This window comes from Mytilus edulis, chromosome 2, assembly GCF_963676685.1.
Source record: "Mytilus edulis chromosome 2, xbMytEdul2.2, whole genome shotgun sequence".
Classification (NCBI taxonomy): domain Eukaryota; kingdom Metazoa; phylum Mollusca; class Bivalvia; order Mytilida; family Mytilidae; genus Mytilus; species Mytilus edulis.
The window spans coordinates 59,069,334-59,085,300 of NC_092345.1; the positions used below are offsets into that span (position 1 = coordinate 59,069,334).

Below are 15,967 nucleotides of genomic sequence, written 5' to 3' on the forward strand. Positions count from 1 at the left end.
TCACGTGTGTGTCATAATGATTAGCATCTGAAGACATATCATATCCCTATATTACTAATTTTAATACGATCTCCAAAAACGAGAATTGGTATTTTCAGCTGTAAACACTCACTGCTTTCGACGAAATCAAAGTATAAGCCATTCCATCTTTCTGAAACATCAACACACTAATCTTTGGAACCGAGGAAATGATTTACCCTTATGTTGTTCAACTGTCCTGTCTTAAACAAAAATTAAGAAAAACGAAAAAAAACTTCTTGAACATACTTTATAAACAATTATTAATTCGTCTTTTACAAGAGTTGCAATTAGTAATGTTTGAAACATTTGTTATTGCCTTTAAACTTGATATCCATTTCAGACTTCTGATGTCAGCGACCATTATCCTATTGAAATGCAGCTAGCAGGAAAAGGTAATAGTACATTAAATTAAGATATAGTCAGACGCCAAGATAACGTTGTTTTATATTTTGATGTATAATTTTAGAGAATATTATACGATCGAATCCAACCTGCACGGTCAGTCATCGGTCGCCAAGAGGAGAGGCAACTTAATAAACAAAATACATCTGGATTTGCTTGTGGCGATACAGTTTTATACCCTAAAAAATAAAACTACATGAGTGATATCGTGGTAACATGTTCAACCCGGGTGAGCGAGGTCGTGGATTCAATCCACACCGAGTCAAATCAAAAACTTTAAAATTGACATTTTCTGCTTCTCCTTACATTTCGGCATTTGGGATTAAGAGCAAAGACTGGGCGGTATTGAGTCACGGTATAGTCATTAGCTATCCGACTCTGCAAAGCGTTGTATACTATAAAGCAGAGTTTATGTGCATTCCACATTGATCTCATTGTCATGAGTATACATTTGTTGTTTCTTTTTGTACCCTGCTTATAAAATAAGGAAGTGTGGTATCATTGGTTTCTTTTTTATAAAGTATTTATTGTCAAATACCTATAAAAATATGCGAAGTACATTTTTGCATTAATAAAGATTCACAATAAAAAAAAATACATTTAGGCCTCAGTCCCACTAGACCACTATCGTACCACGCTCACCGCGATCTAAAATAAATTCAGATATTGGTGAGGTCGCGTTATGAGCGGCATGAAAATGTAAATTTTCGTTGCTTTCACGATGCTACTATGTCCTCGTTACGCTTCTACAACGATCCCGCTACGATTATACCACGTTCTCACCGCGCTTATTCTGCGACCTCACTAGGCTTATCGAAGATCTTTCTACGCTCATCACGTTCTCACTACAACCATACCACGAGTTATCCGATTGCAACACGATCTTACCACGCTTCTACTGCGATTTAGCGCGTTCTTACCACATTTATACTACGTTCATACCGCGATCTTACAACGTTTTTAGAAAAAATGTCACCATCGTGTTCCATAACAATACAGTTTCATTCCTTCTATTTCTGATTAAAACGTAGATTATGCGGACACAATAGTCATGCCACCAAAATCTACTAGAACATGTGGGCGTGGTGGTATTGGGTTGATGTAGAGGCAGAGGGAGCTATGATAGTAACGAATCCTGATCAAGCAGAGATGTTGGACCGACCAATCCAACGTAAATATGTATGTGCCTGTCCCAAGTCAGGAGCCTTTAATTTAGTGGTTGTCGTTGGTTTATGTGTTACCTTTTTTGCTTTTCGTTCTTTTTTGTACATAAATAAGGCCGTTTGTTTTCTCGTTTGAATTATTTTACATTGTCATTCCGTGGCCATTTATAGCTGACTATGCGTTATGGGCTTTGCTAATTGTTTAAGGCCTATGGTGACCTATAGTTGTTAATTTGTGTGTTATTTTGATCTCTTGTAGAAAGTTGTCTCATTTGCAAGCATACCACATCTTGTATTTTTTATATAAAACTATTGCTTGTCCATAAAGCTCAAATGACGATATTTTAGTGAAAGATAGCAGAGATTAATGTGGCAATAGATATAGGAAGATTTATTTATAAAAGTAAACCATTATAGGCCAAGGTACGGCTTTCAACTCGAAGCCTTGGCTCACACTGAACAGCAAGCTATAAAGGGTCCCAAAAATTACTAGTGTAAAACCATTCAAACGGGAAAACCAACAGTACAATCTATATATTAAAACGAGAAGCATGGTTGAGCCGTTAGAGAAAATGGAAAAAGTCTAATTACATACAGACAAACAAAACTTGGAGAAATTTGATATATATTTTATGTGAAAATGACATTGAGAATGATGGTCGTAGTATAAACGTAGTCAGGTCGTAAGAAGAGCGTGATGAGGACGGCAAGGGCGTGCTAGAATTGTACTATGGTCTTGAACAGCGTGGTGTAAACGTGGTATAGTCGGAGTAGAAGCGTAGTTGTGTCGAGGTGAGAACGTGATGGTCGTAGTGAGGTCGTAATAACGTCGCTGTGAGATCGTAGCACAGTCTCTCGGAATAGAATCACGCTCTCGCTATGCTACCGCTACGATGGTACAGCGACCTTTGCGATCTGACTACGATCTTAGTGCACTCTCACTACGCTTCTACTACGACCTGATTTCGCAACGACCGCACCACGATTGTTTTGAACATGTTCAAAGTTGGCCACACTCATCACGATCTTGAAGACCTCACCACGACCAAGATACGACCTTACTGCGATCTACACGATCGTACTACGATCATCAAAATTTACATTTTTTTTCACGGATCGTAGTGCGATCGTGGCCTAGTGGGACTGCGATATAACCCTATTTTATTTCAAATAAATAGGTACTTGTATGGTTGGATGGTTTTACACGTCTTGTAATTTTGTGGCCTTTTATAGCTTGTTGTTCGGTGTGAGCCAAGGCTCCGTGTTGAAGACCGTACTTTGACCTATAATAGTTTACTTTAATAAATTGTTATTTGGATGGAGAGTTGTCTCATTGACACTCATACCACACCTTCCTATATCTAGTAGTAGTTTGCCGAAGAATTAACGACATGTTTGACTTTTTAAAGCATAACCAGTTCTTATTCTTTATTTTGCTGACTGTGTAAATAGCGAGTATCAATGAACAAGCAGATTTCGGTAACCTATATATAATACAATAAAGTTAGATCGAAAGTGTTGCTTTCATGAAACAAACGTGTAACTGTTGATTTTTGTCACGTGTGTGTTATGTTAATGTCTGACATCCATGTAAGAAAAAAAAACCACTTATATATTTTCAGCAAATCTGGAAGTTTTGTCGAAGGTTAAAGACGCAAAGACTGTGGAATCAATGTCTAAAGAGCCAGTGGATAATATAAGAACAATTCGTGAATTGTACAAAAATGATATCTACGATTCAAGCACCTCTAGAACATATGATGTCCTTATACTGAAGGAGGGTTACAGTCAATACTTGATTGAAGCAGTATTAGACCATATCGAAAAAGACCAACTAAAAACAGAAATTGCTCATTTCCAAGACATGTTCCCCAAATTACTTACCTCCGAAATGGAGGCTGTTATTGTAGCATTGATTGATTCTGAATCATTCAAATTAGATTATGTTTACGGTATCAATGATAATAAGCAAACATCATATTATAAGTTCAAAATATCGTGTTTAGTTGATACACTGAAATGTACCGCAAGTGTTGAAAAGGAAACAATTTAAAGCATCGTCACTTTTTTTCTCGTAATCTTAAAATGTGTGTCAGTGAGTGTAAATTAAACATTGCTGGTCTCTAAAATAGTTATAAAAGTTGTAGACATTTTGAAATCTTCAACAGAGAATGAAAGGTAAAGATGTAATTTACTTGAGCGATAACAATCATGCAAGCTATATGAGTTTCATTTTTGATGCATGCAGCTGATATATACATCTATAACTAATAAAAGCAAATATCAAATGATATGCCTTTTCTTAATAATATTATTATAACTGCTATATATATATATATAAAATAAGAAGATGTGGTATGATTGTAAATAAGACAACTATCCACAAGAGATCAAATGACACAGAAATTAACAACTATGGGTCACCATACGGTCTTTAACAATGAGCAAAGCTCATATCGCATAGTCGGCTACAAAAGGCCCTGAAATTGCTAATGTAGAACAAATCAAACAAGAAAACAAACTGCCTTATTTATGTCAAAATAATGAACGAAAAACCAAAGATGTTACACAGCAACTAACGACAACCAATGAATTACAGGCTCCTAACTATATACTAGTAGCCATCTATTCCAGATTCATTAATTTAATGTTCAGGAAATAAAAAAAAATATATACAAAAATGAAGTGGATGAATACTTAGTAAATGTATTCAATCTTTCACAAAACATTTAAAGGGGGAAACGCAGGTCAGCAGTACCCCGGTACATTTATTGTTCACAGTGTTTGCATCGACTTTTTCCAGGCAATACAAAATATTGCGCATTTACAGTTGACCATTACGGGAAAATCAAAATATATTTTAGTAACAAAACGAGTTGTAAACTGAATGTAAAATAAAAAATATGAAATATGAGGACGACACCATTAAACCAGAGACAACGGTACTGAACATTATAATTAATGATTAAAAACATACGAATATCATACAGATTTCTCTGCACATGGCTATACAGATACCTGTTTGGTCTGAAATTTTATTCATGAGATATCAATGTCGACGTAATAATTCAAGAAATCGAGTACATACAATGTACATTTCTGAGCATCGAGATCAATTGGATTTTATTCGAAAGGTAAAAACTGCGTAAAGAGAAAATAAATCAAACTGGGACGAACATCACAATGATAACAATGTATAAGACCAAGGATTTGTATAGTTACTATACAAATCCTTGATAAGACAATCGACAAAATAAAACCAAAATGTAGAAAAGCACTACTTAATCATCGTGCTTAATGTATGTCGTAGTTGCATGATTCAACTATAATTCTGGACAAAGGCAGATAACTCCATTTTTTAAAGATGAGCTTTTTGTACAATTACGGATCAAATTCAATAAAGTTTCAAATCAGGAAGCCATACGAACAAAATGATAACGATCGACATATAAATCTGAAGTGTTCCTGTATAACCACATTTACACGAAGTCATACTTACAAAACAACGAGAAATTTGTATTTGAATATGAAAAGGGTACCTATAGAACTGATTGAACTTTTCAAACTACTAAAATTTCACGTTAAATGGATTGTGAATATTGAGCTAATTTTACTTTGTGAGTCTACTATGATGAGTTACATATCTAGTTAATGTTTGGTTTAGCATCGCAATAAGGTCTACATTTTATTGGTTTATTTTCCCTCTTATTCATGCCCAGTCTTTCTCTTTGAACCCGGACTGGAAGAGTGACCAGTTTAGTTAGGTGTGTCATGCATCATCTCAGAATGAGAATTGGAAGAGCTTTAATTTTTATTATTGGCAAATACAATCAATGCAGTCGTTACATCATACAACTCTAGGTTCACATATAACAAAACAAACATTGAGTTACCGAATTTGAAATAACATAAACACAACTTAAAAACACACAACATGTAGACAAGATATAAAAGCAGCAGGTTTTTTTTTAAATGCCTAGAAACAACACAGGCATATCGAAGCACACGGAAAGCATTACTAAAATACATATCTCAGACAGTTACTGTTCCCAGATGGATAGTAATCATGCGTACCACATCTCCTTATTTGCACAGGCTCTTGGGTATATGTTACAGATATATTTTTTTATTGTTTTGTTGTTGATTAAAATATTCAATTTTCTATACTTATAATATATATCTATCACTCAGAGAAAATAACCGGCAATCAGTTTACAGATCGTAAAATTGGGTATTTTCTCTGAGTCGTTTAAATCACTCAAAACGAGGTGAGACATGCACAGAAGTGATAGATATGTATTATAAATATAGAAAATTGAATTTCTTAATCAACAAACAAAAAAAACTAAAAATAAAATGCTCCGTAGGGCGGAGCTTGATACGATCACAGAGGTCAAACCCTGAACAGTTGGGGCTAGTATGGACACAACATTCAAGCTTGATAAAGCTCTGAATTTGGATTGTGATTAGATATTTGACACAGCATAGGTTTCTGACACAGAATGAATGTAGTCTAAGATCTTAAAATTTTAAATTGGACATTTACCTATTATGGTCTAATATCCAAAATCTAAATACATGGTTAGTTTCAGCATATCGAAGAACCCCAAGAATTCAATTTTTTTATGAAATCAAAGAAAGTTTAATTTTGGACCATTTTGACCTCAATGTTGACCAATTTGATAACGGGGGCCCGAAAAATCAAAAATCTAAATACATGGTCAGTTTCGCGGGCATATGAAAGAACCCTAATAATTCATTTTTTTTTTATAAAATCAAACAAAGTTTAATTTTGGACCCTTTGGACCTCAATGTATACCAATTTAAAAACCCGGGGCCCAAAATCCAAAAACTTAATCGATTCAGCATGTTAAAGAACCCCATATATTCAATTTTTGTTGAAATCAAACAAAGTTTAATTTCGGACCCCGAATCCCCGATTTGGACCAACTTGAAAACTGGGCGTATAATCAAAAATCTAAGTACATGTTTACATTCAGCATATCAAAGAACCCCAAGAATTCATTTTTTGTTAAAATCAAGCTAAGTTTAATTTTGGACCCTTTGGACCTTAATGTAGACCAATTTGAAAACGGGACCAAAAATTAAGAATCTAAACACATGGTTAGATTCGGTATATCAAAAAACCCAAAGAATTCAGTTTTTGATGAAATCAAACAAAGTTTAATTTTGGACCCTTTTGGACCCTAATTCCTAACCTGTTGGGACCAAAACTCCCAAAATCAATCCCAACCTTCCTTATGACGTGGTCATAAACCTTGTGTTTAAATTTCATAGATTTCTATTTACTTATACTAAAGTTATAGTGCGAAAACCAAATGTCTTCGAACAACGAGTCGACAACGACGCCAACGTCATAACAATATACGACCGCAAAATTTAAAATATCTGCATCATAAACCCAAGCGCCTTTGTTTATTTCAGTGTATATAATTATACATAGTCTCAGCAAGGATGTATCACTTACACATCCTTGTTCCAGATATTAATTTTTAAAAAAACCTATGTATTCAACCGAGTTTTCGTTATCTATATATGGCGTGTACTGGTTGACACACGCGCACAGTATATTTGCGTTATGAAATTTCCGACTGCAGATTAACCACATAGAAGTAGAAGTCGGGATGCACTAATGACAGGACAACTGCCCGGATAGTGACAGGACGGTTGACCGGACGACATATAAATAGTCATAACTTTTTTGTTATTCAGTAGATTTGCTTAATATTTGTAGACCTTATTAAAGATATTAAAATATATTTTATGAAAATCAAACAAAATAAGTAAAAAAAAAATACTTTTGAGCAAATCAAGTTGACCGGACGGTATTCACACTCGCCGTTAAACGCTATACAGTACATATATTCAAAATTCCGTCCGGTCAACATTTTTTAAAGAAAAGCATTTTTATGTACTATAAAGTTTATATTTTTATATCAAATATTTATTGATCTCGTAGATTTCTTAGTTTCGTGTAAAAATATTGTAAAACAAATAAGAAATAAACATATTTTTTTTTATCATTTTTTCAATATAATTAACGCGTACACTTGAATTTTGAAAATAACACAAATAATCGACATAGAATGAAAAACTGGTTAAAAGCACATCAGCCTTGTGCTTCTTTTTTCAATGGATTGTAATTTTGAATAAAAAGGGAGTAAATTTACTCAAATAGATCATTTTATATATTTGTTCGAATCTTTTGTAAAAGTCTGAATCTACTATGAATTATACGTACTTTTCTTATATTTAAAGCAATTCACTATCTGCTCAGATTCGATATGCTGTTTGTATTTTTTTCGAGCCTGTGATTTATGTCCCAAAAGCGAGACAAAGCGGCGTCAATATTAATAGGTTCCGAATGTGGATAAAGTCTTTTGAATGACTCTCCGTGAAATTTTACAAAAGTTGTACAGAAACTGTTTATCATCAAAAGAGTATTCAGAGCAATATAATAATGCAACTATATCTTTAATTTTTCCAGCATTTTAAGGACAAAATGTATTTCTTTCTGCAATTAATAAGTGGTCGCAGTTTGGGTTTACATTATGTAGAAGCTTTTTCTATGACTAATGTCTAATGCTAAAATTTTGAAAGCATTTGTTTTCGTTCATTTTTCTGTTCTTTTCTGATAGACAGATAGCCGGACTCTTCTTTACGCAATTAATTGTTTTACATACTCAGTTTATAAACCTTCATAGATTGTCATGAAATATTCCAGATCAAGAAAAAAATATCAAAAGAAAATTTTAGATTTTTTTAAATCCCTTTTAAGGAATGATAAATTGTTTCACTTTTTGTGGGAAGAAATCCTAGGTGTTCCAGAATTTTTTTATATTGCACCTCTTAGAAATATTTTTTTTCGTGTTCATTAAAGGTGCTTTTGTCGATTGTATGCTCACTCACGGTACCCTTTAAATTTATTTAAAAGTAATATTGGTTTGGACGTTTTCTCTAAAACCAATGACCATTAGGCTAGCTTCCAGTTTAACGCGATGAATAAGTTAACATATTACAAAATTTAAAAAAAAAAAAAAAAAAAAAAATTTAGATTCAAAAGTATGGTGTTATCAATGATTTTTTACAGACAGGAATCATTATTATATCTCATTTTCGATAGCTTTCGGGGGCTTCTTCCCTTTCGAACCCACTACATTGAGCGGTTGGCACCCCTCATATCCCTCGCTAAGGTTTGGGCGTACACGTAAAAATTACCCAGCTACGCCACTGGAATGTGAATACCGTCCGGTCAACTTTTTATGGAGAAAAACATTTTTTTTTTACTTTGAAGTTTATATTGTCGTATCCAATATTTATTATTCTCACAGATTCCGGAATTTTGTTGACAAATATTGTAAAACAAAAGAGATATTAACACTTGTTGACGACCAGTTGAATATATGTATAGCGTATAACGCCGAGTGTGAATACCGTCCGGTCAACTTTATTTGCTCAAAAATATTTTTTTCACTTATTTTGTTTGATTTGATTGTTGTAAACAAATCTACTGAATAACAAAAAAGTTATGACTATTTATATCTCGTCCGGTCAACCGTCCTGTCACTATCCGGGCAATCGTCCTGTCATTAGTGCTCCCCGTAGAAGTCACTAGAAGCAGAGACATATATCAGTATCTTCATTTCTCTTTTTTTATTAACGATTTCATAACAAAAGGCCACAGGCACTTGTCTCAAACAAAAAAAATCTTATATACCTTAATTTATATTAAGGTATATAAGTTTTTTTTCAGAGACATATATACACATGCGCGATTTGGATTAGATTTCGCTGACCACTGTTACAGTTGCCAATCTCTGTGTATATATGTCTCTGTCTGTACAAAAGACAGACAAGCAAGCTTAAAAACGAAACAAATACGAAATTAAGTTCATATCCGTACCTACATTATTTTTGTTTTAGAAAGATAATCTAACTTCCGTATTTATGTTTTTCTATTCGACTGCAGAAAAATGAACCTAGATTATCATTCAGCTCAAGAAGATTTTGATGTCATCATTAGAAAGTTGACACCATGGGTTTTGTCTAATTTTGTGATGTGGTTGGATGTCAAAGTAGCAGAATATAAGATATTTGGGTGCATTTTAAATGGTGAGTTCGCCGCAAATTTGTCTTTTAGCCACAATTATTTTAAGGTTCATCATTACATTGTACTACTAGACATTACAAATGGCTAACAATGGCTGTATTTTCACCTCAAAAAACACTCTGAGTACTGACTAATGGGCACTTTATTCGTTCCTGCTGTTGGTGTAAAAATAAAATAAAAAAAAATAAAACGGAATTATATTAATATATATATTAAACCCTCTTACTGCAGGAGGGATACACATGTCCATGGTTAAATTTATGCAAGCTCCTCATCAATACTGTATCTCTTTCAACATGTCCAATTAAAAGACCGAAGATTAAACTTGCACTTGTCATGATTTTTTCCAATGGGTCCCAAATGTAACGGTCATTATGTCGTGACGTTATATATATTGAAAGATGTCGTTGTTTGGCATGTTATGTCACAGACGTCATTCTGTCATATTTTTACAGCATATGAAATGCAACCTTGAAAAATGGTTGGCAGCAAAGAGGGTTAATAATGTCCACTCTGCACTCAGTTACACTCTTTACATTTGTACATTTGTAACTGCCTATAGTTGTATTATACAATGTACATTTATCTAGTGTCTGTCTATTGTCCATGTCAATCAAGGACAACCAATACAATAAAGTTGTAACCTGAGTGGGAGCATCTCAAAGATTTATCCCATCTCTTTTTCTATTAAATCCCAGAACTTTTCATAAAAGGGAGGGGGGATGACTGACCTTAGGTGTTGGCCAGATCCTGTCATGCTGACATGTTCATCTGTACCTGTTTTTATAAAATATCATCCAAAAGTTTTTTTTCTTCATATTTTTGTATTTTGCAGATGCAGAAAAGGACAGAGCAAGGTCTTATGTACTTGGAATCTCTCAATCTAGTACAAACACTGCCAATGAACAATTACAACAGAGGGAATCATCATTATATTCGCAAACAATAGCGCCAAAGTTATCAACTAAGTATCCACGACAAAGTCACAACGTAGAACAAAGGGATTTAGGAAACAAAACTTTTGTAGAGCATGAACATTATCAAAACTCTTCTAGAAGAACAAACAATAACAAACAGGGAGGTGAAGAGCACATTTTCCAAAAGCAAACCATACATCATGAAGAAGAAAAACTTCATGGAGATCATGCAGCCATTTCCACTAATTCAATAGAATATATTAACTTAGACAGCGAAGATGAAGAAGAATCTGTAAGGGGAGATAATTCATTAGAAGTTAATTTGATAAGAGATCCTAGATTCCCTAAAGAAGTTGAAGAAAGGCTTGCAATTTATGAACAACATCCAACTGGTAATTATATATAGAACTTTAGATATTTGGTCTTTTACCAATGAAGTCAAAGGGGCTTAGGGTTTACACTCCGTCTGTCTGTTTGTCCATCCATCAGTCATTGTCAGTCCGGCAAATCAGTTATCCACCCTTTATTTGTCAGATATTGATAATTGAAATGTGGTTTTATCATGACAAGTTACAGATCAAGGTCGAATTTTTTTCTGGTCTGATGATTTTGTGCAGAGTTATGGTCCTTCGACTTAAAAATTCACTCAAATAATCAGTTTTCAACACTTTTTTGTCGTGCTTTAATATATTGACTTTCATTTATATTTGTTATATAGTTACACCATGACCAGTTATAGATCAAGATAACATTAGATTTATTTACAATGATTATTTAAACAGTAGTCGACTATATATTGCCTTGCAATACTCTCAGAATGCTACTTTCACTACAATATCATATTTTATTGCATGATTTATAAGATATTGTTACAGATTCCTTTATTCTTTATAATTTCTGTGAACATTTAAACAGATTTTTTTAAAATAAATTTTAAACATTGTGTTAGTGAGTTATTGTCTTCATTCTTTTTCAGGTTCTGTATCTGTTATAAAATTAGAACTTCCAGATAATGTTGGTAATTTTGAACAGCAACAGCAGGAAGAGTTCACAATTAATACTGATTTACAATGTTTACGTGAGAATTTAGGCAGTATAAACATGGATTCAACTGAAATTATTAATGCAGATGCTTTTATTAAAACAAAAGAAGAAAAATGTGTCAATACATGTAATTATACTGAAAGCAGCAACAAATCTAGAACAACGACAGTAGAAAACAGTGAAGAAGAAAATAGACATGTACTGAAAGTGTTTACTGACATGTCATATCCTTGGGATGGGTTCAACATGTGTAGTACATGTTTTGGCTTATTTGGGTCAGCAACAGAATTACAGACCCATTTTAAAGTGGACCATCCTGGTAGTGTAATGCTTTCAACTTGTATTTATTGTGGGGACAGTTTCTCGAGCAACTTTCTATTGAAGCAGCATTTTGTGACTTGTCATATGGGTAAACATGACTTCACATGTATGTTGTGTGGAAAGTCATTCAAACAGGGACAGCATTTCAGAGGACATTTGAACACACATCTCGGTGTGCAGGCTTTCAAATGTAAAACATGTAAAAAATCTTTTACATATAAAACTCATTTGACTGTCCATGAAAAACAGTATCATAGTGGTAGCTTTAGTGGTAAATTTGAATGTGTTATATGTAAACGTAGGTATCTTAAAAAGGTACATTTAAATGAACATATTCGTGGTTTTCATGGAAAGGCAAAGCCAAGATATACATGTGAATTTTGTAATGAAAAATTTGTATGGAGAGGATCATTTATTAAACACAAGAAGGCAAAATGTACAAAAAATCCAAACAGAATGTAAAATGTCAATACATAAAGGCTATGATATATAACTGCAATTCTGTTTAATTTTATGTCACAGTATTGTTACTTAATATTAAAGTTAGAATTGATCACTAACTACTTAAAGGACATGAAGAAAGAACTTAAAGACCATTTCACTATGCCAATTTGTCTGCGTAGTACATTTTGTTGATTAAGAATAGAAACTGTTTTAATGTTGCATGTATCTTTTTTTAGAACAGTGGTTTTGTTTCACTCTTAGTAGTTGTTATATTTGTTATTATTTACGAATGGAATGCTGAAAAAGAAAATAAAGTACTTGATCACTTAATATTTTAATGTACATTTGTAATTCAGCCCATGCAATAACTGTTGAAACCCTATGCTGTTGTTCTAACAAGAGTGCACTCGCCTAAATGTCTCACCTTCTTTACTAATCATTGAATGATATTATGTTGATAGTCCTAAATATAAAGCTTTACTACATCTATCACAAAAACGTAACATGATCCAAGAAAGCGACGTCAAAGTCATATAAACCGAACAGGAAATACATGTACACCTTACAATCATTCAATACACTAATTACAGTTGACCTTTTGCTTATAGTTTCTAAAAAATAGACTTAACCAAGAAAACTAACATTGACCAAAGAACCATAAAAATGAGGTTAAGGTCAGATGAACCATACCAGGCAGACATGCACAGCTTACAATCCTTCCATACAACAAATTTAGTTGACCTGTTGCTTATAGTTCAAGAAAAACAGACCAAAACACAAAAACTTAACACTGAGCAATGAACCATGGAAATAAGATTAAGGTCAAATAAAACCTGTGGAGACTGACATGTACATCATAAAATATTTCCATACACTAAATATAGTTTACCTATTGCATAGAATCATATTCAAAACAGTGTGGTTGTGGCCATTGATTGACGACCTTAATTATCCCATTGACTGGGACAGATTAGGTGAACGTTTGTTTGTAACGACCACTGCTCACTACTTACTTATTATAGAATTTAAACTGTCATCATTTTACTCATAATAAGAGAGAAATTAACATTACAAAAAATCGTAGCTTTTCAGTTTTCATGTAGTCACTGAACCATGAAAATGAGGTCAAAGACAATAGACATGTTACAGACGGAAACAAGGCAACTATATACAAAGTATGAAACATCCAGGTCTTCCACCTTCTAAAATAAAAAGTTTTTAAGAGTGTATTTAGCTAACGTCGCCGCAAGATCACTATCCCTATGCTTTTTGCGACAAAAGTCGGAAGCTCGACAATAATGGATGTTTTTCATTGCACTGTATAGTCTTCAACAACGAGCAAATCCAATAACATAAAGTCAACTCTAAAAATGTCAAAAGAAACAATTCAAACATGATAAGTTTAAAACCAATAACCTGAATAATGACAAAACAATTAATGGAAAACAAATTTGACAGACAGAAAATATCGACAACCACTATATACTGTATACAATCAACCCTTCTCAGCCACAGATGCACGGTGCTGTTACCCGAAAACTTATTTATGGTACATACTTTCCCTTCAGACAGTAATATTTAGATTTATGTTTGGATTAGAAAGGAAAATTAAAGGGATGAATATGAAAATAAGAAACATTATACTACAACATATACATAATTCACATTAATTATTCTGATGAAGTCTGTTGCCAAACATTTGAAAAAATAAACATGATTTATAAGTCTACCTAATTTGAACTTTTCTGTGGCACTCTGGTGTCTGTAAGATACTTATATGCAGCTAGATCTTAGCAGAACACATAGATGTGATTACGGACCTGGAGCTGTAACCCAAAGCTTTTCATCTGAATTGTGTGCTAGAAATCTAGCTGATGAAAGCCAGCTTAAATATTTTTACGGAGAACAGCATTCTTTTTTATATATGATAATTAACAATATTACCAAGACATCATTTTAGACAAGCTTACATATACCATGATAGTTAAATTTAGTGAGATTTATTTGTTGTGTGATTTGTTGCTGCATAATGGAAATATTTTGGATAAGATGGGTGTGTATATTTGTGTTATGATATAACTAATAAGAACTATGTAAACCTATTTGTTTCTTTTTCTTTTGAAGTGATATAGAATTTACAAAATAGCCTGTTCTTGTAAACTCACATTTGTAACGTAAAACATTATCTATAAATTCAAATTTCGATTATAAAAAGTCTTCCAAGTTGTCTGACTTTGTAGGGTATTCTTTATACCCTGAATCATGCATGTATATGATATCGCTACTAGGCTAGCGGTTGTTTTGATTGATACACATTTTAATTCTCCTGCGGTATATGATTTGAAAAAAAGCCCGGTATTTGATATTTACCATGTTTATCATCAAATTAGAGGAAAACAATTACAAGCAGATGTATACATCTATGTTTTATGTTATAAGGCACCAACCATTCATCTTTTGTTGGGCCATGGCCGGTGCAAGAAACTACGGAAGCGTAATAGCGCCACACATTTTTTTTTCTTCCTATGTTTGCGTTACAACGCAAACCTTTGCGTTGTACCGCAAACATTTGCCTTATAACGCAAATATCTTAATTTCAATTATTCATTAAGTTTTGTATATATGTCCGTCTGTCATTCATTTCGGATGTGATTTACTAGTAGATAAAAAAGAAACATACATACAAGGCCAAATCATTATAATAAATATGCATAGGAATAATGGAATAATTGAAGTGCAATTATACATAAATTTAGACTGATTTGTGCATCAGAAAAGTATATAATTTAAAAAGAAAATAGATATAGTTTAGTATATAGTCATATTTAAATTAAAAGATCAAAAATAATGTCATACAATTGTGAAACCTCCAAGTCAAATAGACAAAATGATCTTTCTGCTTTAAAATGAATTATTAATAAGGAAACATTTTTTTAAATCTCAGAATATGATCAAGATTCTTTGATAGAAAGTCATTGAATTTTCATTTCAATATAGTGAAGTATTTTAAAGATGCTTGGGTAGCAGTTTGAATAGAGAGAACATAATTTTATTAATAAAACGTCTTCATTCTATACATTTATTGCCAAAGGGTAGCTTGTTTGAATGTAACCTACTTAACTCAGTTCTCAAACGAGAGCTTACTTTGAAAGTATATTTATACTCGGTTATAGCTATATTAGCAGGGTTGATTTTTTTCTTAGGTATAACCTCAATTTGCTCAATTTTCTTTTGTAATATATATACTAGTAGTAACATGGATATCGTTTTTTGGGACCTTTATAGTTCGTTCAGTGTGAGCCAATGCTCCGTGTTAAAGACCGTAATTCGGCCTATGATGGTTTTCTTTTACGAATAGTGACTTAAATGGAGAGTTTTCTTATTGGCACTCATACCACATCTTCTGATATTATTCTGCTCATTATTAGTCATTGATATGATTTAATTATTCAAGCATTTTACTTTGCAATGACTACAAAGGTGGTAAATTTTAATATATACAGCCTCCTCCATTAATAACTACT

General features: G+C 33.0%; 1 protein-coding gene and 1 long non-coding RNA gene across 2 annotated transcripts; both read left to right on the top strand.

Annotated features, from left to right (window-relative positions):
• The first annotated feature begins 309 nt into the window (after positions 1–309).
• On the top strand, positions 310–3,867 carry LOC139512533 (uncharacterized). Its single transcript, XR_011662298.1, has 2 exons — positions 310–413; positions 3,209–3,867. It is a non-coding gene; the product is annotated as an uncharacterized lncRNA (long non-coding RNA).
• Positions 3,868–9,524: 5,657 nt separating this feature from the next.
• Positions 9,525–12,773, top strand: LOC139512531 (uncharacterized). The gene is made up of 3 exons (XM_071300214.1): positions 9,525–9,719; positions 10,553–11,026; positions 11,611–12,773. The coding sequence occupies exons 1-3, from the start codon at positions 9,581–9,583 to the stop codon at positions 12,459–12,461; spliced, it is 1,464 nt and encodes a 487-aa protein (XP_071156315.1). The 5' UTR covers positions 9,525–9,580; the 3' UTR covers positions 12,462–12,773.
• The last annotated feature ends 3,194 nt before the right edge of the window (positions 12,774–15,967 follow it).